We start from the raw sequence: 27,554 nt of genomic DNA, 5'->3' as shown, positions 1-27,554 counted from the left end.
GATAAAAGCCAAACACTCACGTCGGGATTGATTACATCCAAAGCAATTGAAACATCGGTCGATGAATTCTAATCAATTGAAAAATTGAAGTGGGTATTGACAAGATGTAAGTGACTCTTCGAATGGACACGTCGCTGCAGGTTGGAACATATTTGGTTCTAACCATATCATGGTTGAATGGCAGAACGTGAAAACACTTATAATAGGTTCACGGGGACTTCTAATAGATCAGAGAAAGGATTTTATCACGTTGTTACGAAATTTCTCAATAAATCGATTGATACGGGGAAAAGAGAAAGTGACAAGTTTCTTAAAACAATTTGCGATACTCTAGTACAGATAATCACGATAATCAAGATTTATAATTATAACGATTTGATCCGTAATGGCAAATGCTTTGATAATATACATAATTTTGTTGGTGTATTTTTCTCAAAATTCACACCATTTTTAATCTATATAGGTACTCACTCTCTCTCTCTCTCTCTCTCACATGGAAACTAAATCTGTTTTTACCTGAAAATAATTTTTTCTACGAGCGTGTAAACAAGTCTACTTTTCCGCCTGCGTTTTAGTTTGGAAAGTTTTGCTTTTCCGCATTACTTTTCCGCACTAAATTTACATATATATTGTGCTTTTAATGCCCAATTGCTTCGTATGTCTTAGTTCGAAGATAACGTATAACTTAAAATTACTAATAGCCCAATAAATGACCGTTTTGGAGTGTAATTTCCAGGGGCAACTCCGAATTGCATGAAAATTTGGATTTAGGTTCTAATTACTCTCCACTTCAAAGTTGAATTTGTGCCGTTGGTTGCTTTTATTTGGGGGGTGACATTTACCCCTTCTCGGGGGGTGAAAAACGCGTGTTTAAAATAAGGCCGGAAATGGATAAATTGACTTATTTGAAGCAACTTTTGTTCTATAAAGTTTTTTACGTAAGTCAATACTTTTTGAGTTATTCGCGATTTAAAATGTTGATTTTCGGCAAAAAAAAACTACGTTTTCAGACCGTTTTTCCCAAATAACTCAAAAAGTAAATATTTTATCGAAAAAAATATTTTTAGCAAAAGTGTAGCCTATAAATAAACGAAAAAAATAGTGTACCAGTAAAGTCTACAAATTGAGTTGAAACAAAGTTGTAGCTCATGAAAAATACGTTCTTGTTCGTCTAATTCCAAATCGAATAATTCAACGCGAAATCACCGAAGAAAGAAGCATTTTTCGGGAATACCTTATTAACATTTTTAAAGCATCGAAAAAAAGCTTATTATTTGTTTTTTACAAAAGTTTACAGTATCAAAAATAAACGGAAAACCTCCCTCTATTTAGGACCCTAAACGAAATTAATCGTTTGGCTTTATCATCTATTTTAACTGTATGTGTATTGTTTATATGATCTGTAAGTTTGATTGGTTTGAAGTGCTTATTTTTGAAAACATTTGGTTTTATAGTAAAAAAAAATTTTCTAAAAATTTTTGAAAAATTTCATTTTTTCAAAATAACTTAAAGAGTATTAGTGATAAGAAAAATCTTAAAAAGTAAAAAAATGTAGGTTTTGCTATTATAAATATTCTAGTTTCATTGTGTTTCTCCGTAAGACAAAAATTGGTTAAGATTTGGCTGTTCAAAATTTGCATACACTCCTGATTAGTGACCCATTCAAGCTTTCTCAATTATAACCCTTTCAAAAATAAACACTTTAAACCGGTGAGACTGACAGATCATATAAAAAATAGACACAGGTAAGTAAATTGTTTGTAAAGCGGTAGCCATTAATTTCATTTGGGGAGCTAAACACGGCGAGATTTTCAAGAGTTTTTACAAAAAAAAAGAGGGCCAACTTTATTTTGAGCGTAACTCGCTTATTTTTAATGCTAAAACTTTTATTAACAATTAAAACAAAGCTTTTTATAAACACTTTAAAAAGTTTAAATGGGTTTTTCCCGAATAGTGCTTAATTTTTCGGTGATTTCACCTTGAAATATTCGATTTGGAATTAGACGAATAAGAACGTATTTTTCATGAGCTACAACTTTGTTTTTATTAGATTGATAGACTTTACTGATACACCATTTTTTTGGGTTTTTTATAAGCTACACTTTTGCTAAGGATATGTTTTTCGATATAATATTTACTTTTTGAGTTATTTGCGAAAAACCGTCTGAAAACGTACTTTTTTGTCGAAAAATCAACATTTTCAATGGCAAATAACTCGAAAAGTATTGACTTACGTAAAAAACTCTATAGAACAAAAGTTGCTTAAAATCAGTCAATTTATCCATTTCCGGTCTTATCTTGAATATATGTTTTTTCACCCCCCAAGTAAAATCAACCAAAAACATAATTTCAACTTTGAAGTGGAGGGTAAGTAGAACCTAAATCCAAATTTTCATGCAATTCGGAGTTGCCCCTGAAAATTACACGGTATCGCCGAATTTCCCGTTCATTTACTGGGCTATAAATATTATGTAAGTTTAATATAAAGTCAACTTTTTAACAATTTTATTATTATCAAATACAAAATAATATGTAATATTAATTATATCTATTTATTATTTACAATGTTTATATTGAACGTACAACTGGTTGCATTGTGCAAATTAATGGAGAATGATAACAGATTTTTTGAGGTGGTGAAAACTCTTGTATATATTTATATGTATGTAATATTGATATAAAAGAATATACACCATTCATTACTGCATAACAGGTATTAAGGCACCGCATTGACTTTAATTCGGGATTATTATAACTTATTAGCGTTCTTTTTTAGTTCAATTAATTGATTAAGATTTTTTTTTATTTTTTAAACGCTTGTAGAAAAAATATTGTCCCTAACTCTTGCGGAAAGTTTCTTTTCCGCACTCCCGCACTCGATTGCTTGCCGAACTCCGCTTCGTGTCGTTCGGCAAACCGCAATCGCGTGCGGAAAGTATGACTTTCCGCACTAGTTAGGAAATAGTTATTTTCCTAACTAGGGCGGAAAGACACTTTCCGCATGAGTTAGGAACAATACTTTTTCTAGGGCCGTACGTTTGGAAAAAAGCCACAAAAAATAGAGTCAATTCAATTTTTATTTAGGAGTGAAAATACACAAAATAATTCTTTGACAAGGTTGTCAAAACCAAACTTTCAATATAATGGGTTACCACGACGACGATATTGGTTTCCATGACGACAATTCAAAACCATTGTAATTGTCTACTGATTTGACTTTTAAATATTATGTCAAAATAATTTTATTTCATCGAAATATTGCGTTAATTTCATTAAGACATGAACACAATAAGACATTCTTTTTCTCATGATCATCTTTCAGTGCGTCACAGTTTTTCGATTTCTTTCTAACGCATTAAATTGTATGTGACAGAAAAAGGCACGTCCGTGATTACAGACATTTACAACAATTATTCTAGTTGTTCTAGTTGTCGATAGATGGCGCCATAATAAAAAAAATATTTTTTTAATTAGATAATAATATTACAAATATAATCTGTATAATTTATAAGACTATACAAATCAAAGAAAATACCATTTTATAAATGCAAGAAACACATTTGATTTGTTTTTATTCCAAATTGAAAATAAAATGTGACAACTGTCAGATTTAACTAAAATGTCATGTTAGAATAAATGTCATAAATGTGTATTATCACGGACTTACCCTTTTTCCTATCATTTGTTACGCACTGAAAAATGCTCATGAAAAATACTATACATTTGAAATAAATTAGTAAATAATGTCTAAATATTAGTTTATTGCATGTATTATAGTATACTATAATGCCATATTAAAAGGTATTCTACTTCCGAAAACGAAAACAAAATGCATGCGTCTTTAATGACTTATTTGCGCTGATACATACATAATTTGAAAGATTAGCAACGAACTACATACTGTCTGTCTGCGCATGCGCCAGGCAAGTATAAAATTTCACCCTCGATCGTAAAGAAGTATACTTTCAAAAATAAATTCAAGGAACTAGGTTATTGTGATAGTTACTTCAGTGTCTCAAAAGAAGGTGGTGCTTGAATGTTTACAGATTGGCTGTAAATGTCAGATATATTTTTGTTGATGACAAAACACATTTGTATTTACTGAATTTACAGTGCACGTTCAGTTCAGTTAGTTTTTTTTTCTATATTTGAGTAAACGTTAGTGTACAGTATATTGTACAGTGTGAGTATATGGAGGCGGTCGACAGGTATAACAGTAGACAACTATATTTTGGGGATAGGAAGGAAGAAGTTAGCAGTGATGAATAATGAGTTGAAGGAAAGCAATACAGACAACGGTGAAGTTATTCGTTCTGCTGTTGATGACAAGGAAGAGGGAATGAGTTTATTTATCGTCATACGTCGCTGAAGTTTTAACAAAAACAGATACAGTATCCTCCAGAAACCGGGGACGTCCTTTGGATACAAGAGAATCGACTTTATTTCCGTCACAGAAGAAACAAAAAACAAAAAGTAGAGCAGCAGCAGAAGTAAGGCTGCATGGATTTGGTCATTTTCTAATTATAGATGACAAACCAATTTTGTCTATAAAAAGTGAAGTATACACTTATGTATTCAAAAAAAAACAAAAGTGTTTTTATGTGTTATCATAAAAATAAATAATTAGTTGCAGATATATGATTTTTAATTGTATTAACAATGACAACAGGAATGACAGAGGAGAGCGTTTCGTAGAGTTCTGTACCGAAAACAAGTTATGTATAATGAATACTTTCTTCAAATTACCTAAGCGTCGCCTATATACGTGGAAAGCGCCAGCAGATGCAGTTGGTAATATTGTCCGTAACCAGATAGACTACATAGCGGTCAATCAACGATTCAGAAATACTATAACGTCAGTCAAAACCTATCCAGGCGCGGATGTGCCATCAGATCACAATTTACTCTTAGCTAAGATGACTGTAAGATTAAAACACATATTTAGGAAAAAGTCAAAACCTAAAATAAATCTAGAAGCGCTTAAAGAGCCAAGCTCCACGTTAAGCATATATTTGTAACAGACTTGGAAAGAGAAATGGAAAACATCGAAAGTATCACTGAAGTATCACCGGAAGATCGAATCGAAAAAATATGGACAAATATAAGAGATACCATTCAGACTCATATAAAAGGGAAATTGGAGACGGTGAAAGCTGAACCAAAACAAAGATGGATGACGCAGGAAATTCTCGATTTGATGGAAAGAAGACGACTACACAGAAATCTCAATGAAGACCAATATAAGTTATTGTACACCGAAATAAGAAGGAAAATAAGGAGTGCTAAAGCGAAATGGTTCTCCCAAGAATGTAGCGAAATCGAGGAGTATGAAAGAAAATATGATTCTTTCAACATGCATAAGAAGGTAAAAGAATTAGCAAAGTGTGGAAATATAAGTAGTCGTGCGATAGCTGATTCAAATGGAAATCTATTGTTTGACACCAAACAAAAACTGCGCCGATGGAGGAAATACATTGAGGATCTTTTTCAGGATGATCGACCAATACAACATAGCATAACGGACGCGAATACTGGTCCACCTATAACTAAAAGCGAAGTGGAAGATGCTATACGCTTGTCAAAATCAAAGAAGGCCATGGGACCTGATGAAATGCCCACAGAGGTTCTAAAACTACTAGGAGATTGCGGAAGTAAAGTATTGGTTGACTTGTTTAATGCTATATATAATCATGGTTACTTACCACATGATTGGCTGAAATCTAGTTTTATACCAATTCCCAAGAAAGCGAAGGCAAAGGAATGTCATGATCATCGAACCATTAGCCTAATGAGCCACGTACTTAAGGTCTTTCTGCGTGTGATCCATGCGAGAATATATAAAAGAATCGAAGAACATTTGGGCGAAACTCAATTTGGCTTTAGAAATGGACTAGGTACACGAGAGGCCCTGTTTGGGTTGCAGGTATTAGTACAAAGGAGTAGAGATGTAAATACTGATGTGTACCTATGTTTTCTTGATTTCGAAAAAGCATTTGACAAAGTATCACATACTAAGGTGTTAGATGTTCTAAGGTCAACTAATATTGACGATAAAGATCTAAAAATCATTGCTAACTTGTACTGGAATCAAAAAGCCACAGTTAGAGTAGACAGTGATCACACAGAAGAGATTCAAATTCAACGTGGAGTAAGACAGGGATGTATTCTTTCACCATTAATTTTTAACATTTATTCAGAAAAGATGTTTGAAGAGGCACTCAATACTACACAAGGTGGAGTTGTGATAAACGGGAAACTGATAAATAATCTCCGATATGCAGACGACACTGTACTGATTGCCAGTAGTGATACCGAATTACAGTATCTATTGGATTCTGTGGTAGCACAGTGCAGTAATTATGGTCTCCACCTTAACATCAAAAAAACAAAATATATGGTCGTCAGTAAGGATAATGTCATCGATGCTGGAATTCACGTTAATGATGTACAACTTAAGAGAGTTGAAGCTATAACATACTTGGGAAGCAGAATCACTGATAATTGGGATCCATCCATCGAAATACGTTGCAGAATTGCTCAAGCCAAATCAGCATTTTCCGTTACAAGAAAATTCTATGCGGTCATGACATAAATTTGAGTCTTAGGACAAGAATTTTAAAGTGTTACGTGTTTTCCGTTCTTCTCTACGGAGTTGAGTCATGGACCTTAACAGGGAGAATGCTTAAGATGGTTGAATCCTTTGAATTATGGTGCTATCGAAGAATGCTGAGAGTAAGCTGGATGGACAGGGTGCGTAATGATATTATTCTGAGCAGGATGAAGAAAGGCAGAGAACTGGTAAAAATGATAAAGTTTAGAAAACTCGAGTATTTTGCGCATGTTTGTAGACATCCGGAAAAATATAGCATTCTACATCTAATTATGCAGGGTAAAATATTAGGCAGAAGAAGTCGAGGAAGAAGAAAAACATCTTGGTTAAGAAATTTGAGGCAATGGTTTGGTCACACTTCGGAATCGCTCTTCAGATCTGCTGCGAATAAAATTATGATAGCCAACATGATCGCTAAGGTTCGATAAACGGACATAGCACCCGAAAAAGAAGAAGAATTGTATTTTGGTTTCCAAAGTCGCAAAAGCCACTACAATTTACTCACAATGTGCAATATATTGTACAAGTCGTATACACCGTTTGTTCACAATGTACAATATACTGTACAATTCACATCCGTTAAAGAGGATAACAGGGAACTATTTTGATTACGCTAAAAAGTTAAAAACAAAATGAAAGGAATATGTTTACCTAATTTCAACTTTTATCTTAAAAAACAAAAATGCATGAGCGAAAGGATTAAAATAAACTTAGTGTCCTGTTCCTTTTGAGCATCAGTGTATATTGACAATATTATCTCTTTTCTAACAAACTGGCATAGCTATAACACCCGCATTTATGTAATCGTATGCATAAAGTGGAATATATTTGACACATAATGGTTCTAGACTGATAATCATATACATTTTTGATATTATTCAGATACATTGTATCAACTTTAATTGCTCAGATATGTATACAGCGCATTTTATGCATCCATAGATTTTATCGTGAAACCAACGACTGGTGAGTCGACTGTTTTTCATGGGACACAGTGTAGACACTGTAGACCCGTGGCATGGTATCTGGGGCTCACTACCACTTTGACCAGATCGTAAGACCGTACCATCAGATGACATTCCTGACAGAAGAATGCCAACAAGTAAAATGTGTGGACGTTCGTGGGAATATACTTGATTCGAATGAAATTCATTGCATGTGCAAGATTTATTTGAATACTCTTCGTTTTTCGTCTGTCCTCCTGCCCTCTTCCTCGTTCGCTTGTGGTCTTTTTTTCGATAGTTACATCAGAGAATCGAATATACAGGGAGGTAATAACAAATCATCACCAGAATAAAACAGGGCAATGGAAAATAATTTTTTTTGATTAATTTAAAAGTATTTTGCAATCTGTTGAGTGTCAATAATAAACAAAAGTAATAACATTGACTAAGAACAAGAAAGATTTTACACTGGTAAAATCAAAGTACAATTTTTATAAAGTTGTGTAGAAAATAATTACATTTTATAACTACTAACTAATTAGTTAAAAGTTTACTCTAAATTGTAAGTCCACTGGTTTGAACCTCTTTAACCTACGCTGGTCTTGGGAATTGTCTGGGAGGTTAAGTGCAAACTGGTTTTCATGATCCTCCAACTTAGCAATGTATGCAGCACTACGTTTTGTGATGACTTCTTGTACCATATCCATTTTAAGGTATCGATGAATAATTCTGTTATTGATGTACCAAGGTGCATTAGTGATGGTTCTGAGGGTTTTTGATTGGAAGCGTTGGATGAATTCGATGTTGGAGTGACTGGCTGTTCCACATAGTTCCAACCCATATGTCCAGATTGGCATAAGTATTGCCTTATAGAGCAACAATTTATTATCCAGAGATAGTCTTGATGAACGGCCCATTAACCAATACATATTTCTGAATTGGAGACCTAGTTGCTTTCTCTTGGTCCAGATATGTTTCCTCCATGTGAAACTTCTGTCCAAAAGAATACCAGAATCTGATTCTGCATGCTGACACCGTAGACTTCAGATGGTAAGGTTTCTTGACCTTACCATGATCAAATATTCGTTTTATGTAATGTAAGTTTTCGTGGGAAAGTCCTTTGTGCTTGTAATAGATGTTTTTAACTTTTCCGACCTCAAAACAATAGCAAAGTTGAACATTTTTCAACAGTCAGACAACGTTTTTTTCCAATTTTTTTCCACCAATTAAAAAAACTGCGTAAGAAAATAGAAGTATTTTTATATCGTACATAGGATCCATCTCTCTTCATAGTGGTATTTTGAACTTTTTGACAATAGCTCTGAAGATGGCTTTATAAGCCGAAAGCGCTCAGCTCGGAATTATTTAATTTACACACTTCAAAAGTACACTTCTACCTATTTACCTGTATTTGTGATTTGTTTGTCCATGTTTTACATATCTGTGATTTGTGGAAGTCCCTGTTTTTGATGTATGTTTCATGCCTGTTTGTTGTGATGCTTAGTGGTCTTGAGTCTTGCAGTTTCTTTCACATAGAAATTGTTGCATTCCCAGGGTATTTTATAAATGCAGTTCTTTTCTTTGGCCTCTCATGTGGGTTTGGTTTTGGACAGGATAGATCTGACTGTGTTGGTTGTTTTAAATATTGTTGTAGTATTATACTTGTTTCACATCCTTCTTAATTTTGTTGATAGGCCCTTTACATATGAGGCCCTTTACATATGGTATTGTTGCCATCCTTAATTTTCTTCCAGTGGATGTTGCTGGATTGCTTATGGTGTAGTGTTGTTTTGTTTCTTCTATCTTGTGAAATTTTTTGTTTATAAAAAATGACAGTGGGGAGTCATTTTTTGTTAAAATCTTTGTTAGTAGCAGGTTTTTTCCTGAAATGTCTTTTTATTGAAGCAGGTAGTAGATAGAATTCAAACCAAACTCAACTGAGTCAGGGCATTTCAGGAAGGTCAATAAGAATTTGATTGTATATTTTGATAAAACTCACCAAAATCCTGAACTTAAAATGGAGTTTATTCAATAGTCAAATATAATACAAAATTAATTTATTATAACGTCTCTGGTCTTCAATAATAATAAAACAACCTTGTTTCAGGATGTTAGAAGCAAAAGTTTCAGTCAAGCAACAAACTTTTTCCTACTACGATATGTACATGGACACCACTATTTGCAGAACAGTACCTGGACTAACCAAAGAACAGATAGAACTTTGTTATCAACAGCCAGATGCCACAACGGTGGCTCTGGAAGGACTAAACCAAGCCGTCAAGGAATGCCAATATCAATTTCAAGATAGCAGGTGGAATTGTTCTTCTTTGGAAACCAGAGGGCAAAACCCATATATCAGTTCAATATTGAAGAAAGGTAAGTAGGATGCCAAGTAAATGAATACCAAAATAACGAAAATTTAGTCAAAGGTTCTCCCGTACTAATCTCTTAAATCAAGCGAGTTCACCGATATTATTATCCTGCCTTAAACCCAATTTTATAAATCAAAGTTTTAAAGTTTTCAACCTAATAGAAATATTAAAAATATTAAAAAATATTAAAAATATTCCTAAAAGATATTTAATTGAAAACTTATTGGACCATTTTGGTAACACCTCCATGGCTTCTAAAATTGCAAGCCAGATGAATGCTGAAGCGAAGAAGACAAGAGTGAATTCAAAACAGACCCCGTCTGTTCAGCTGGTAAATTCTAACGGAAAATGGACCTAGTTACTCAATGGAGTAAAACCAATATAAAATGAAATAAAAATGTATTCCATTTTCACTTAGAACAGAGAGCGCAAGCCAGCACTCTAAATCGACAATTTTCGACTCTATTTGGAGTCATCAGAGAGGTGTAGGCCTGCTGCTCTCTGCCCCAAGTGACCAATGCGGGGATAAGCTCTGGGAGATTGTTCACTTGGGGCAGAGAGCAGCAGGCCTAAGCTTCTCTGATGATGACTCCAAATAGAGTCGAAAATCGTCGATTTAGAGTGCTGGCTTGCGCTCTCTGTTCTAAGTGAAACATAAAGCAGTTTTGCCTTCGCATTGCAACTGAACAAAAATGGTATACATTTTTATTTCATTTTATATTGGTTTTACTCCTTTGAGTAACTAGGTCCATTTTCCGTTGGAATTTACCAGCTGAACAGACGGGGTCGTGAATTGTAAGTTTTTTTATTTCCCTCTTGTCTTCTTCGCTTCAGCATCCATCTGGCTTGCAAATTTTAGAAGCCATGGAGGTGTTACCAGGAAAATAGTCCAATAAGTTTTCAATTAAATATCTTTTAGGAATATTTTTAATATTTTTGAAGTTATACTTCTTTACCGGCGATATGAGGGTGAATTTTTATATGTTAAAACCTATTATCCCGGCGCATGCGCATTATAACTTCGTTCTGATTGGATGTTCAAATGACATGTCAAAAATTATTCAATATGGCGGCTGTGGTACAGCTGTAGTTTGATTATTTATGGTTGTTGCGTTTTAAAATTTGTGTGAAAAGAAACAACAAACAAAAGTTAGTTAATAGTTATACTGCCTTTTTAAATAGTTTTCATATACCTATATTTTTGGACTTTTGGACTATTTTGGACAAGGAAAACTCATTCTAATTTGGTAAGTAGTTTTTATTATAATCATATTGTAATTATACATTTGGATTAGGTTGAAATACAGTAGAGCGTCGATTATCCGAACTAATTGGGGGACATAGGTGTTCGGAAAACCGATTTGTTCGGATAATCGAACTACAATATATTGATACATATTTATAATCATACATATTTATCCACAAGTGAATAAAAGCCATATTTATATACTTACATGGTACATGGTTTTAAAAACATTGTGTACAACTAATGGTACCACAATAATAATTTAATTCGACGTATACAAACATTTGGGATTTCAAGGGAATCAAACCCCATAAAATGTTTATGGGGCGTACAAATTTCACTGTTATTTTTTTAAGATGTTCCTACCATAAGCCACATGACCATTTTCAATATAATCTCTAAAACATTTCGATATATTGGAAAAAATCGATTTTCCATTTGTAACTTCAAAGGGATGTAACTTTTTCATGTGCACATTTGTACAAAGATAAGTTAGGTTCAATCTCTAATGGTAGGGGAGCCCAAGCGGGGATTTTTGTAGTAACTCGAGCGCGTCAGATTATCATATGGGGAGAAACCTGGTACCCTGTAGATGTACCTCTACCACATATTCGCTCTAAACAAAGGGGCGATCGTTAAGGGGAGGAGCGAAAAAAAAATCTATCCTTAGAAAAAATCGAAATCGTCAGATTAAGATAAGGTAAGTTAAGTACATGCAAAAAAGTGTATATTTCAAAAGAATGTGTGTGTTAGTACGCACGTAAGAAGTTATACTTCTATTATATGATTTCAACGAAATAAATATACTTTCAACAGGTTATTTGTATTTTATTTAACTATTACACTAATTTTTACTTACTACTTTCCAAAAATGTTTATTAAAACAATACCAAAAATAAAAAAAATAGAAAACACAGGGATTCGATCTCCGGTCACACGCTCTACCACTGAGCTATATTCCCTTTGCTTTGATAGGTTACAAGATTTCTCATACATACTGACAAATTTAATAGACCAAGTGAAGTATACAAAAATACTTTAAATATACTTACTATTATTATAAAATATCTTATTCCCGAGGAAGACAAATCCAAAGACACCAAAATTATAATAAATATATTTACTAAAAACACTAATAATATATTCTTTTCACGCACACCTTATTTGCGCTACATAAAGATGTAGCGACTAAATACCATACTGCCGGTGTGCGCCTGCGCCAGGGAATGTAAAAATTCACCCTCGTGCCTAAAGAAGTATAACTTCAAAAATCTGACGATTTGGGCGGGGCGTAAGGAAATGGGTGACTCACAAAGTTTCACAAGAAAAAAGCGAATATTTCGCGAAATGAACGATAGATCTAAAAACTAAAAAATACGTGCTCAATATTTGTCAAAAATCTATCGAATGATAACAAAGACGACTCCCCACGGAGAGGTTTGGGGGTAAATTTAAAATTTTAAATACGAATCCCGCGATATTTCGCGAGATGAACATCAGATCAAAAAACTGAAAAATACAGTTATTTAGTATACTTATTTGAAAAGTCTATCGAATGACACCAAACACGACCCCCCACGGAGGTGGGGTGGGGGGTTACTTTAAAATTTTAAATAGGAGCCCCCATTTTTCATTGCAGATTCGGATTCCTTACGTAAAAGCAGGGGCGGTTTCTCCATTGGTTCACTTGTGCAGTGAACACCCAATCAAATTTCATTAAAATACATATTTTTAAAAATCTCATAAATATCATTAAAATATTTTTTCTTAAATCTCATAAATATCATAGTATCATTAAAATATAACTGTATTTATTAATCACATAATTTGTTTGCACAACACCGCTACGCTAGATGCACGTGGTAAGTGCAGAAATCAAATTGAACCCAGTCACTATACAGTAACCCTATAGATAGAAGAACGAGAGCTCTTAAATCCGTGAACCAGGGATTCTCCTATCTTAAAACATTGACCATTTGTGCACTGCACGCACACAGACCGGGGCGAAGCGTTTCGATTCACAGTTTGGCATTTTCTGTTGTGGGATTTTATTAAATAAAATATTGGTAGGTAGTTTTTTTAGGATGGTGGAGCCTTATTCCGTGAAGTTTATAAAAGAAAATGCAAATAGTTTTAAAAATCGACTTCTATAAAAAGAATGGACTAACTTGGCCGGAGATAAACTTGGTACAAGAATGTGCAATAAAAAACAAAAAGTTTAAACATTGTTTTAAAGTTGAACAATATAGAAAAACTTAGTGATTATGTGGGTGTGATAAATTACATTCTTTATTTTGTTTCCCATGTTTAGTATTTTCAAAGAATAAAACTATAATTTCAATCTCGGTCTTTGGATGCCGTTAAAATAAACGGATTTTTAAACAGTTTTGACAAAGGCATTTCATTATTCGTAACTTCTGCCTCCACCTTCACCACCGAAGAAGCGCCATCTTTCAGTAGGTATCATATTCTGCACAAAACAAAAAAAGTGTGTGACATCCTGACTAATCGGGTCAAAGATAGGTTTCATTTTACAGAACATCTTTTGGCGAGGCCCCAAAAATTTTTCGCCTGCGGCGCTTATTCACCGTTTGTATAATTACATTCTTTAATTGAACACCCTCCTTAAATTACCACGAGCCGCCACTGCGTAAAAGTAAGTAACTTTTATTTGAAACATTTTTTCGAATTATGGATAAATGGGGCAATAATCGGGAAAAACGATTGTTGGAAATGGAAAATTAAATTAAAAATGGAAAGTCCTCACTAAAATGGAAAACTTTACTTAACTTTTTTTGGTTTTAGAACCTACTTTTCACAACCCAATATGTCCCCAAAGCGCTCGAGTAACTGCACATTTATCATACTTTCCTCCCCTACAACTATTTTTGGTCCCAGAATATGTGATTTAATTTGTGACCTACCTTTTTGTTACAACCTGTATCTTCTTCTTCTTACTGTGCCTGTCTGTTCCGGATATTTGCGATCAGCATGGCTATTCTAACTTTGTTTGCTGTTATTCGGAATAGTCCGGTTGTGGATGTATTAAACCACTTTCTCAGGTTTTGAAGCCAAGATATTCTTCTTCTCCCGGATCCTCTTTTTTCAAATACCTTGCCCTGAAGAATGAGTTGCAACAACCCACATCTTTGTTCATTCCTCATAACATGGCCAAGATACTCTAGTTTGCGCTCTTTGATGGTGTTAACTATCTCGCATTCCTTGTCCGTTATGCGTAGGACCTCAACATTAGTCACACGATCCACCCACGAAATTCTTAAAATGCGTCTGTAACACCACATCTCGAATACCTCGAGTTTTCTTAATGAAGCTTCGGTTGATAGAGATTTTGGTAGCAAGTGGTAAATCGTGACTTCTGAAAAGAGACTTCATCATTATGAACGCTGATCTCGCTTTTTCTATGCGTTGTTTTATCTCACTTGAGTGGTCCCATTGGCTGTTTATGTTGGTACCAAAACCAAGGTATGTGTAGCTGTCCACCCTGTCAATTAGTTGTTGGTTAAGGCTGTATGACACTATGCATTTTCTTGTATCATTTCTAATATCGTTTCTGATATCGTTTCTTGTATACATTTTCTTGTATCATTTCTTGTACGTACATTTGTGCCCTGTATGACACTATGCAAGTTCTTGTATCGAAAATTGTATGAAATTCGGCACGTGATTGGTCGAAATTTTGTTTATCACCCTATGTCACGTTAGATTGGTATGGTAGTACTGCGTCTACAGCTGATTTTAAGGATTTTATAAAATTTATAAACTTTTAAAAACTTATAAATTTAACATTTTAATGTTAACCAGAATTTTTACGTTGACTGTTTGAGTTTGATTATTTGTGTTTTTATTTTGTTTTGATATTTGGATGCTAAAATATTTGCATTAGAATTATCTTCAGTTTGATCCAAATTAGGAACTATTGTATTTTCCTCTATTAAAAATTATGCAACATGAAACCCAAAGTGGTAGTTTGAACTTTACTAGGAGCTAAATATATAGTTATTAGTAGAACAGTAGTCCATACCAAACGGTATATTAAGTATCAATCAAAGATTTATAAATAATACCTACAAAAACACAAATAAATTTTTCTGACACAAATAAATCTGTGTCTGACACAAATTGTTGTATCGTTTCTGATATCGTTTCTTGTATCTATGTATGACACTATGCATTTTTTTACATATTGTTATATTTCTATTTGATATGAAAATTAAATTTTGATAATTATAAACAGAATTCAATTTAATATAAAATATTTTCAATTTTCTCAACCACGGGCATATAAATTTAGAACAACCTGTATACAACAAATTGTTATATTTAATTTTAAGAAGTGATTAGAAAAAGCTTACGGAACTCGGGACAATGAGCCGAGAATAAACAAAGTGAATGGCGCGTACCATTATCGTTGTTCGCGGAAGGTTCGATCATTAGCCTATGCTAAATAAGACTCAGTTGAAAGAGATAATAGGTCATTATCGTTGTTCGCGGAAGGTTCGATCATTAGCCTATGCTAAATAAGACTCTTTTGAAGTAGATAATAGGTCATTAAATTTTGTAAATAGTAGAAAGTAATTTTAGAATGGGAATTAACTATTTTTTTTTGAAATCCATTAAGCATATTTAGAAAGATTAAAAATTGGTTTTGAGGAAGACTGCGAATGAGAGTTGGTGGTGGAAGGTTGATTTGTGAATCTGGAAGGGATATTTAGAAAGTAGGGGAATGAATGAAAAATAGAGATCAGAATGTTTTGAGCTGTCGAGAAGTGAAGTCCAGTAGTAGACGGTAGTGTACGGAGAGTGAGAAAGCCGGTGTAGTTCCGTGAGTGTGGAGATCTATCGTGGAACGAGAGGTAGGCCAGGTTGAGAATAAAGAACCTCCTTGAGCCAAGAGTGTCCCGGTAGCTGATTGCAGTTTCGAAAAAGGTAGAACACAGCATCACGACAGAAGCAGGAACGAGAGCTATACGAGCTAATCTTCAAAGGAGAACATTACTGAAAGCCAGGACGAGGTTTTGATCGCAGCCAAGGATAGCAGGAAACGGGTCTTGTGTGAAGACATTCTCAGTTCACCAGAAAAAGGTCAGTCTCATTTGTTTGGACATGAATGTATGGGTTTTTCGTATTAAATACCACATTATAAATTGAAGAACATAATCAATAATATCAGAAAAGCTTCATCAAACTTAAATAGAATTGTTGCTAATAAATCCTAATAGTTAAATGTTAATAAAAACTTTCAATTGGAAACCAAAAGGAAATAAGATTCCCATTTGTAAATGTTATGTTTAAGAATAATAAGATCTAGCACATATTAAGCAGTGATTGCCTTTTAAATAAAATAAACAATATTTTGATTATAATTGTAACCCATATGTGTGTATTATTTTACTCTTTTCTTTCCTTTCCCGATTAGGAACCATTGAGAAATACTTAGAAGCCACGAGAGTAAGTAATTAATTTCATAATTCGCCCTGAGATTGAAAACATATTGATATGTGATCTGGTAAATTAATTAGATTATTATTAATGCTTTGATTACATTAAATGACATATAAGAATATTATCTCATATCAATAATCAAGATCACTTCAATATATATTTACAGAAATGGCATAGTGTCATACAGCCTTTAACCAAAAGCTGTGTATTTAATATTTCTCGCTTATCGACTACCATGTACTTTGTACACCCTGTATAGTAAAAGTTAACGAATCAACAATAATACACAAATATTTTGAGGAAAAGTGTTCTATCGACACGTCCATGCGAAACTCCTATTAGACCATAACGATCAGAAGAAACTCCTAGAAGAGCACAAATGAGACAAAAAATAGATAAAGTATAGCTACCGTCTTTAATGTCGATACCCATCTGGCAGTGAACATCTGTATTGTAAAAGTTTTTATCGATCGAAATAATTTGAATTTTCTAAGAGCAAATTTGGATCGAAAAATGTGGTAGTGTTGCCTCTTCACAGATATTGGAATCTAAGAATGTTGGCCATTAGCACTTTATGGTGTGAATTTCTTGTACAGGGTAGTGACAAAAGCATGAAGAATAAGTTAATTTTTATACGGAGTGATGTACTATGATACATGCACTGGAATTACTATCAGATGTAAAAAATATGTAGAATTGACTAACATATACTAGGGCGGCGCGCGGTCCGATAATTACTTAGTCTCCAAAAGAATAACCAAAATTTTGGAAAAGTGGCAATTTATTTTTCAATTTACTATTTTAATTGGGAAATATTAAACCCAAGTCTAAATTTGAAATTAATTTATTTGACGTTTCGACTGAGTTCATGACGATGAACTCCTAACTCCTCATTCGACTTTTCTGAAAAGTCGTCGTATGAGGCCAAATTTGGAGAATACAATGAATAGAACAGTAGTTTTTAGCCCAAATCGACCAGTTTAGTCATGACAACAGCAAGGAGTGACGCCTTGTCATGGTGGAAGATTACTTCTTTATTCCCCAATCGGGACTGTTCTTTCTACACTTCGGCGTCGAATCGACCCAAAAATGCGGTATTGTAAAGCCCTGTGGCCGTTTTGTCCTGTTTCAGAAAGCTGATATATTAAGATTAACTGATAAATAATCTAATAATTACTAAATATTAAAAATAAAAATTATATTGATTAGGTATCAATAATATACTTAAATTATTGGTCAATAATGAACTCGAATTCAGAAACTTACATCATTGAGACATAAAAATATTGGGAATACCTAAACAAGATAATATGTTTGTTATACTTCTCACTGTGTATGAATCAAGGGGTCATAATGACGGAATCTTAGAGGCTTTTAACACTGAATAATTTATTTTAAGAGCTGACACCTCGGTTAAATAGTAATGTTTGTTATAGGTACAGTATGTGAGCAACAAGATTATTTTCTCGTGCTAAACAATAATAAGAATTATGTGTTCAAATATTTTACATTTGTAGTTTTATATAAATATAAATATATGAGTATAAATATGTGCTCGGAAATGTTTTTAACATCCAGGGAAAGTTACAAGGCAAAAGAAGTCGAGGTAAAGCTCTCATACGATTCATGGATCATATTATTGCTACTATTAGCGCTTTAATGTCAGCAGAATATTCTATAATGGCAGACGATAGAGGATATCACGATACCCGCATTACTAAACGACTCAGAAAGAAGAAGATTATCATAAAACTATAAAAGTATAAAAGGCATGTTTCTGCCTATTTGGAGTTATGAGATAAAGATAGAAGATAGGACTAGTACAATCTCCAAAATAGAAAGGCAGACTTCTCAAACCATATTTTTTGCTACGGGGTGAACATACGTAGACGCCATGTATCTTAGATGACATACAATAGAAACCAACGTGTACCTCTAAACTAGATACTAGGAATAGGAATAGAAACCACTATGTATCTCCTCAAATTTAAGATACCTAGAAGACTTGAATCCTCCCGATAGCAACGAAATGTGAGGCACATTTCGCACGAATTACCGCACAATGGCTTTAATGAGTCACGCTGTAAAGATATTTATAAGAATAATATTTAATCTGATTTAAGGCAGGAGTGAAGAAAATCATACATCCTCAGTCAGTAGGGCTTGAAAAAGGAAACAGATAGTCGAGAAGAAATCCTAGTATTGACTTTAATGGTAGAAAGGTATCTAGAGGTTTAAAATAGGTATATATTATTTAGCGTATGACTAATATCGCAGAATAGATAACTACTAAATTTACATTTATCCATTCTACAACACATTACAAATAAGTCCAGTTTTTTTAAATATTCTATTGAGCCTTCGATTGATATTTTGAAGTCTGTACCTGATTTCGTTTCTTTCAGATACTATAGGGGTGGAAACATCGTTATGGGACATTTTATCCTCTAGATTACAGTTGGTTAGCTCCTCCAATTTTTCGCAACAGGGATCATGCCTACCGGCTTGATTTTTTGACGTCAAAGTTTTCGACAGTCTCTATCCATTTTTGACGTTTAGCTTTATCGATGTTGTGCAAGAGCTCGTCAGCTATTTCTCGGTCATCACTTTCGAGAAACTGCGTAAGTCTTTACATATCCGGGTCTTTACATATCAATCCATCCGGGCATATGTTCTGTTCGATATCCCCTAGGAATGATTTTCTTTGCAGCATTTATTGCTGCACCCACAAATCTCTTGCAATTTTTGCTGACTGGCTGGTGGGGCCAAGCTCAAGGTGTACTCTAGTTATTACTAAGATTTCGTCTAGGTCAAGGATATTATCTAATTATTGGGATTGATATGCCAATGGTAATAAGCACAGGACTATGTCTAGTATGTGGGAAGACTACAAGAACACTTCCTGCAGTTGGTAGTAGTCTATCATTGGTCTCTGTTGAGATATAGCATAGATCTGGATTATGTTCTTTTCTCCATGCCGCTGATTTAAATGTTCCTCTGTCTTTGCCATCAAAAACCAGATATGTGTTTTGCTTTTTAGATCATTCGACCAGAGCCTCTCCATTTTCATCATTCGTGTTATACTTTCACATTTCGAGCTGGCTTTTGAAGTCAAAGTTCTGGTAAACATCATCGACTTCAAAAGCCACCTCGAAATGTGAAAGTATAACACGAGTGATGAAAATGGAGAGGCCCTGCTCGAATGGTCTAAATAGCAAAACACATATCTTTTTTTTTTTGATGGCAAAGACACAGGAACATTTAAATCAGCTGCATGGAGAAAAGAACATAATCCAGATCTATGCTATATCTCAACAGATACCAATGATAGTCTAGGGCAGGGATTCCCAACCGGTGGTACGCGTACCACTGGTGGTACGCCGGAAGATTTCAGGTGGTACGCGTCACGTGGGTGAAACAAGCGATTACGCTGGGACTCTGTCTGCGAAAGTGCCAGCGCAGTTGTTATGCTTCCATATGAAGCTATGAAGAAGTTTTTGGTGAATCCTGGGACTTCAAAGGATGGTGTTAAAAAACCGAAACTGCAGGCCAATCGGAAATACCACTAAAGCTACTTACAGTGTGGTTTTATAGTGAAGTCTGCCACAGAAAATCAAGGGCGGATTCAGGACCGATTTTCGGGAGGGGCCATGACCTTTTTTTGGGGAGGAGTACCAGGGGGTGTGGTGGTAATTTTTAAAAATTCTTGTTACAATGACGAGTTTTAAGACACTTTTCACACACTTTCAGCATAAAGACATTCAAAACGTAACACTAATAAAGTACTATTAAAGTCAGTAGGTACCGATTCCTACACATTTCTTCGGATCCAAGTGCAGTTCTTTCAATAAGTTTAATACTATTTTTTTCCAATGCTTCTCCTGTCAGGCCTTCTTTTTTTCCCTCTTTCTTGATTTTTACTAATTATTTTTATATTCTCATAAGCGTCAATGAACTTGACAAAGGTTTCACGAATGTTGTTATTGTGTATGTATCTCAAATTTAGAGAAAGCTGTTTCATGTGGGATACGTCAGTCGTTTCGTCAAATATGACAGAGTAATAATTTGCACTTTGAACCTGATTCATTATTTGTTCAATTATTTCTTCACAACATGTTATCAATTTATTTTGAATGGTGCTACTAATGTATGTTACTCAGGAAGATGTTGTGGATAGGTGTTGTTTAAGAGTCTCATCTCCTGATGTGATTTTAAACCTTAACAATTCCCCTCATTGCTAGGTCCAGCATCTTCGTCCAGAAGCAGAAGGCAAAATCCAGCCCAACCTGAACGAACTCCTTGTGGTATGATGTTTTTTCATGGGTTTGTATGCCTCCGTCTTTGCACATGAGTTTGGCAAAATATGATAAAGGTTTAGTGACAAGGCTTTGGGCTGTCATCCCTTTATTGTGGCCATATTTTTCATTAGAAAAATAAAACGCAATTCTTGCAAAACAATGTCTTTTGAATGTGCGAAAGTACCAACCAACTTTTTTGTTCTCAGTGCTGGTGCCCAAGTAACGCTTCTTTTCTTTTTATTCTGTATGTGTACAGAATGTGAAAATTGATACGATTTTAATGACTGCCAAGATCGTTCTAACAATCGGCAGTCTGTACAATTGTCAACATTTTGATTTATAAAACATCCTATGTCATTTTTGAAGTTTCCGTTACTGCTTTTGTTCAATTCTAGTCCAGAAGACATATTTATCCTCTGTTTTATACATATATGTGTTTAAACCTAAAAACATTTTAACTGCAAATATTTAAATGTATATTTTTTTAAATTCTCGGAGGGGGCCATGACCCCCTCCCTGGATCCGCCCTTGCAGAAAATAGTGACAATCCTATTGCTCAATGCGTTGCTTGTTTCGAAACGCTTTCAAACCAATGCATGAAGCCTTCTATGCTGATGCTGATGCGTTACCAACACACAAAGCACTCTGATGTGGTTGGTAAGCTGATCGATTTTTTTAAAGAGAATCTACTTTTTTTAAGAAAGAAAATAAATTCATCACTAGCTTTGTAAATATGATACTAACTTAATAAAGGCATCCTACCTTGCTAGATGTAGAATTGCAAAGGATGGAAGCCTCACACAATAGGTGAGACCCTTTTACTACCGACTGCTGTGAAAATTGCCCAAACCGTGTTAGGAGAAAAGGCAATCAAAGAAATTTTAAAAATGCCATTGTCAAACAATGTAGTGAAAAGACGAATTAGTGATATGTCTTCCAATATTGAAGAACAACCTTGTTTAAAGCTTCAAGAATGCAAATATTTTGCACCTCAAGTAGACGAACGCACCGATATAACAAACATAGCACAGCTACTCGAATTTGTACAATTTGATATTTATGAAGAAGTTATAGAAGAGGTTATGTTCTGCAAACTACTTGAATCAAACACTACAAAGGAACTGATATGTCAGGTAAATTAGAGAGCTAGCAGCAAAATAAAGAAAATTGCTCCTGAATGCCGAAGTACACATTGTGTCATACACCGAGAAGAATTAGAATCAGAAATAATTAGTAGAAATATTTCTAAAAAATTATGATTGGGGGGTTCGTTCTATTTCATTCCCCCTCCCCTACGGTGTTTGGTGGTACGCCGAAATCTTCAAAATATTTCAGGTGGTACGCAGTTGCTAGAAGGTTGGGAACCCCTGGTCTAGGGGTTAATACTTCATGTATAATATTTTCATTGGAAGCAGAAAGCAGGAACCGATTTCTCTTCTGTCTCAGTTGTAGGCGAAACGTCAGGAATAAATGATACCTGCTCACAACTTAAATCCCTAAATCGAAGTCATTTTCTTGAGGAATTTTCCCTTTTTAATTCATATGTAATAAATATTAATCTATTTTAAACTTTATCTAAAATACGGAATTAAAAAGTAAGATGACGTGATTGGAATCCTGTGTAATTCTGCGGTTTTTTTCAGTTTTGGATGGTAGTTTCCGACAAAAGCCTAACGTAATACGCTGATGCCTTTAGCAACATTTTTTCTTTATTAGTAAGGTCGCTTATGTCCAATTAATTAGGAATAAATAATTGTCGATGAAAAATATCACAAATTCAGACACCTGCCCATTTGGGACCGTCAGTCCTTGCGCACGTATTCGCATCCTAATAAAGAAGTATCTTTTCAACAGCAAGAACTTGGGTAAAAAAACTAAAGTATTGCCGATGCATATAATGCCGTTTATGCCAAAACCAGTGTAAGTCGATGCAGTCTCTTTTAATTAATTGATACACCAAAATGGTTACAATCAGTTTGAAAATGTACACCAATCAAAATACTTTGTCATTAAGATGATTGTCACGTTTTAGCGTTTCTAAGAAACACGATGAAAATGAGAGTTTTTCGACGGATATTTGTAACACACTCAGATAACAAGCGGTCATTTAAATTAACATTTCAATATATCGCACACACGAAAATGTCAGCCGCTTTACAGAGATAGTAATGAGTCGGTATGCTGCGAAACGAGAACGAAGACTCTTCTCTTCGTTTCATTTAAATGTATTGTGAATGTGTACGCGAAACAGATTTTGCTAAATTCTTTGACGTACTTTTCAGAAACACGACTAATTAATGCAGACTACAGCATTTTTGCATTTTAATTGGACACATTTTACTAGAAAAAGTGTACTTTTTAAATTTTTTTGTCATTTATCATAATCACAGACGGTGTAAATACAAGATTATGGTACACATAATGCTTTATAAATATTTCTAACGGTAGTTTGTTATAAACATTCCAATTTCATCTTAAACTTCGGAAAAAAACACTTTCGTGTCTCTTCGATTGGAATAAACAAAATCTAATCGTTTATTTATATTGGAAGCTGTCGTTAACAAAATTAAAGTGTTTGTTTATTTAATACTCGCTGAGAGATTAGATTATATCAAATTGCTGACTTGAAGATTTTATTTAGATCAATGGGGTCTAGCCTTTGGCGATGCTGGGTCTGAGTTTGGACCTCATTTTAAAACTGATCCTAAAATCTAAACCGTTCTTTGTTTGTATCGTCCACTTCAATATTCAAATTATTCCACAGCTCTCTCGAATGATATATTATCGAAGCCAGACTCCTCGCCGCCATCTATATTATTTAAAATAGTCCAAGTAATGAAGCTTTTTACCTTGCAATTTTTACAGAATGGATCCATTTGCTTGAAAATTTGAGAATAAGTAGTGGATAGTCCAAGGATCAAAATCTATATGATGCCGAAAGGCGCTTTTACCATGTAGGTGGTTGCCTTCCCATCTCGGGGGTGGAAATTTTTTATTATATTTTATCGTAAATGTTGATAAAAACGTTCTATCTAAGCAAACATGTTCTATACATTAATAGTTTTCGGTTTATTCGCTATCGAATCGCTTTTATATCGAAAAAATCGATATTTTTCTCATTTACTCATTTACGATTCACTCAATTTTTGCCGTAGAAAAAAATTTTTTCAGCCCAAATTCTTGGGAATTAAATATCCTACAATTTCATATTTAAATATTTTTTTGTATCTGATGCTAATCTTTCTATTCTGAAGAAAATGGCAATTTTTATTAAACAACAAAAATTCCATATTCGCTTTTAATTCCAGTATTTTTAAAACTAATCATTCTAAGCCAGTGAAACTTTCTAAAATCTATTACTAATACATAAATAAAGAAGAATAAATAAGGCCAATGACTAAAAATATAGCTAACTTACATTATTATGCTTCCAATTGGATTTCTCCTTTTTTTTTTCAAAAAAATATATTGATTCTTTAACCGTAACTTTTTTATTTTTTATATTAGAAAGTTTGATGAAAAAAATTTTTGTAGGTTTTCACAAGATCTATAAGCCTAATAATATTAAATCTTTTTAAAATCCTCAGTCGCAAAAAGAGGTGACTTTTAAAGGGTTGGTAAAGGTGGTTTTTGCATGTGAATACAAGATTTAATAGTCAATTGCTCACTCAATTTTTGCCGTAGAAAAAATTTTTGCAAATCAGGTTCTTAAAAATTAAATAAGATACAATTTCATATTTAAAGATTTTTTCGTATCGCCGACCCTAATCTTTCTATTATGAAGAAAAGGCCATTTTTTCCAAACTACAAAAATTCGTTATCCGCTTGTAACTCTATTTTTTTTGAACTAATCACTTTAAGCCGGTCAAGGTTCTACAACCTATTAATAATACATAAATAAAGAAGACCAAATAAGGTCAATGGCTAATTTTAATTAGGATGGTGATTAGGAGGTTGCTTTCGATCACTTTTTCGCTGAAAAAAAAATAGGGACTGGCATTCTTTTCATTATAAGTCACTTAATTTTTGAGTTAGATACTTCTTTTTTATTTCTTGAGATATATATTTTTATATACTTTAAATTAGCTTGTACCGGGTGTCCCAAAAGAATGGCTCTCGGCCATATCTCAGGAACCGTTTATAGTACAGCTTTGGGAAAAAAAATTTATAACAAAAGTTACCTCGAGAAAAGCCTGGAAATTATTTTCATATTTGTAAGTCTACCGCTAGAGGGCGTAATTGAGTGTCAAAAACTTAAAAATCAAAATTTTACAAAATTTACATAATGAAAGGGCACTGAAAATCTAATCATCGTATTCTTCGCAAAATTCTGCGAATATTTGATTTCACAAGTGTAACTCTACCTTTGCAAATAAGAGGTGGGGGTGAGTGGGAACCTTGTTATGAAAAATGGCTGTAAGTCCGGTTCTGCTTAATCGATTTTTTCAAACTTGGTCTCGTTGAAAACATATCTTTTTCGTTAATGTAAGAGTTATAATTACGAAACAGCCTAATAAGTAATATGCCAGCTAGGGGGCGCTACGTTATGTTTTTCAGAAATCTAGTTTTCTTTGGAAAATATTAAATACAAGTATGCACTTTTAACCCTGTATTACAAAATTAGACAAAATTTTTAACAGAATATCGAAAACCGCATGTCGATACTTTTTTTATATCTCGAGATATCTTAAGAAACGTGTTAATTTTTAAACATAACTGATGATGTCTCCTGTAAACGAAGTTACGGAAATCAAAGTGGAAACAAGTAGTGTGCTGTGGAAAAAATTAAAGCGTGACACTTGCGGAATGCTGACAGAAGTGAATACTTATTATTGATTCGATTATATTCGTTTGATTCAATTAGATTCCATTCGATTAGATTTAATTTCATTTAATATATATTATATCTATAATTTAATATAAATATATAATATATACCTAATTTAATACATAATATTATATACTAGTGATTTTACCCGTTAAAATTAGGATTAATAAGATATAAAGATACATAAAGCTTTAAATTATTATTTTTCTAAATAATGTAACCGATATTTTTTAATTTAAAAGTTTAATTACTGATGAAGTATAGTAAATATTTCGTGTAAATTTTAATCGTAGTAAATAATGCATGGAAGAGTTCATTTATTTTTAGATACTCTCATTAAAGGGGAGGCCGTTATACAAAAGTGACTTTTTTAAATTTGTTGATTACATTATTCCTTTCAACCTACTTATCCTCAAATTGTATTTTTAAACATCCTATTAATTTTATATAATAATAATTAAATTCACTATCAAATTTGAAGTAAAATTTCTTTTGAAAGTTTGTTAATTCTAAAATTAATGGGTAAAATCACTAGTACAGTTTGTCAAACGTAGCAAAAAGTTTAAAAATTTCGGCGATTGTAAGATTTTTAAACTCTTTCCTACGTTTGACAAACCATATATATTATGTATTAAATTGGGTATATTTTAAATATATTAAATTATAAGCATAATTATAATAAAAAAATTAAATCCAATTAAATGGAATCGAATTGAATCGAACCTAATATAATTGAATCTATGAGAAATATTCACTTCTGTCGGCACTCCGCAAGTGTCCCGCTCTAATTTGTTTCCATAGCACACTACCTGTTTTCACTTTGATTTCCTTAACTTCGTTTACCGGTGACATTATTTTTTTGTTTACAATTTATACGTTTCTTAAGATATCTCGAGGTAGAAAAAAGGTATCGACATGCGATTTTCGATATTCTGTTGATAATTTGGTCTAATTTTGTAATACAGGGTTAAAAGTGCATACTTGTATTTAATATTTTCCAAAGAAAACTAGATTTCTGAAAAACATAAAATAGCGCCCCCTAGCTGGCATATTACTTACGAGGCTGTTTCATAATTATAACTCTTACATTAACGAAAAATATTTATTTTCAACGAGACCAAGTTTGCAAAAATCGATTAAGCAGAACCGGACTTACAGCCATTTTTCATAACAAAGTTCCCACTCACCCCCACCTCTTATTTGCAAAGGTAGAGTTACACTTGTAAAATCAAATATTCGCAGAATTTTGCGAAGAATACGATGATCGGATTTTTAGTGCCCTTTCATTATGTAAATTTTGTAAAATTTTGATTTTTAAATTTTTGATATTCAATTACGCCCTCTAGTGGTGGACTTACAAATATGAAAATAATTTCCACGCTTTTCTCGAGGCAACTTTTGTTGTAAAAATTTTTTTCCCAAAGGTGTACTATAAACGGTTCCTGAGATATGGCCGAGAGCCATTCTTATTGGGACACCCGGTACAAGTTATCCTCGAAAAATGCATAGTTTTCCAGTCTTTTGATTTTGAAACTACAATATTTAGCATTTGACGAAGAAGCGCTAACATATATAATAAAGTACAGCTCAATTACTATTGGTCTTAAAGAAAATAAAAAAAAAAGATTTGTTTATTTTTTCAACAGGTGCATTTTTGTTAGGTAAAGTTGTTTTGATAAAACGAAAACTTTTGGAGTTATTAGCAGAAAACTTATTAAAAACATTGATTTTTTCGATATAAAACTTACACTTTCGCTAGCGAATAAATAGAAAACTATTAATTTTATCAAAAA

The 27,554-nt window shown here is 33.5% G+C and overlaps 1 protein-coding gene across 1 annotated transcript in view; it reads left to right on the top strand.

Moving 5' to 3' along the window:
- Positions 1–27,554, top strand: part of LOC114345846 (protein Wnt-10b) — a 160,045-nt gene that overhangs the window by 23,970 nt on the left and 108,521 nt on the right. The window contains exon 2 of the mRNA XM_028296658.2: positions 9,662–9,930. Within this exon, the coding sequence (XP_028152459.2) occupies positions 9,662–9,930 (269 nt within the window). The remainder of the gene's footprint in view (positions 1–9,661; positions 9,931–27,554) is intronic.

The sequence above is a fragment of the Diabrotica virgifera genome, chromosome 2 (assembly GCF_917563875.1).
Source record: "Diabrotica virgifera virgifera chromosome 2, PGI_DIABVI_V3a".
Lineage (NCBI taxonomy): Eukaryota > Metazoa > Arthropoda > Insecta > Coleoptera > Chrysomelidae > Diabrotica > Diabrotica virgifera.
This window is presented reverse-complemented; position numbering and strand designations above follow the sequence as displayed.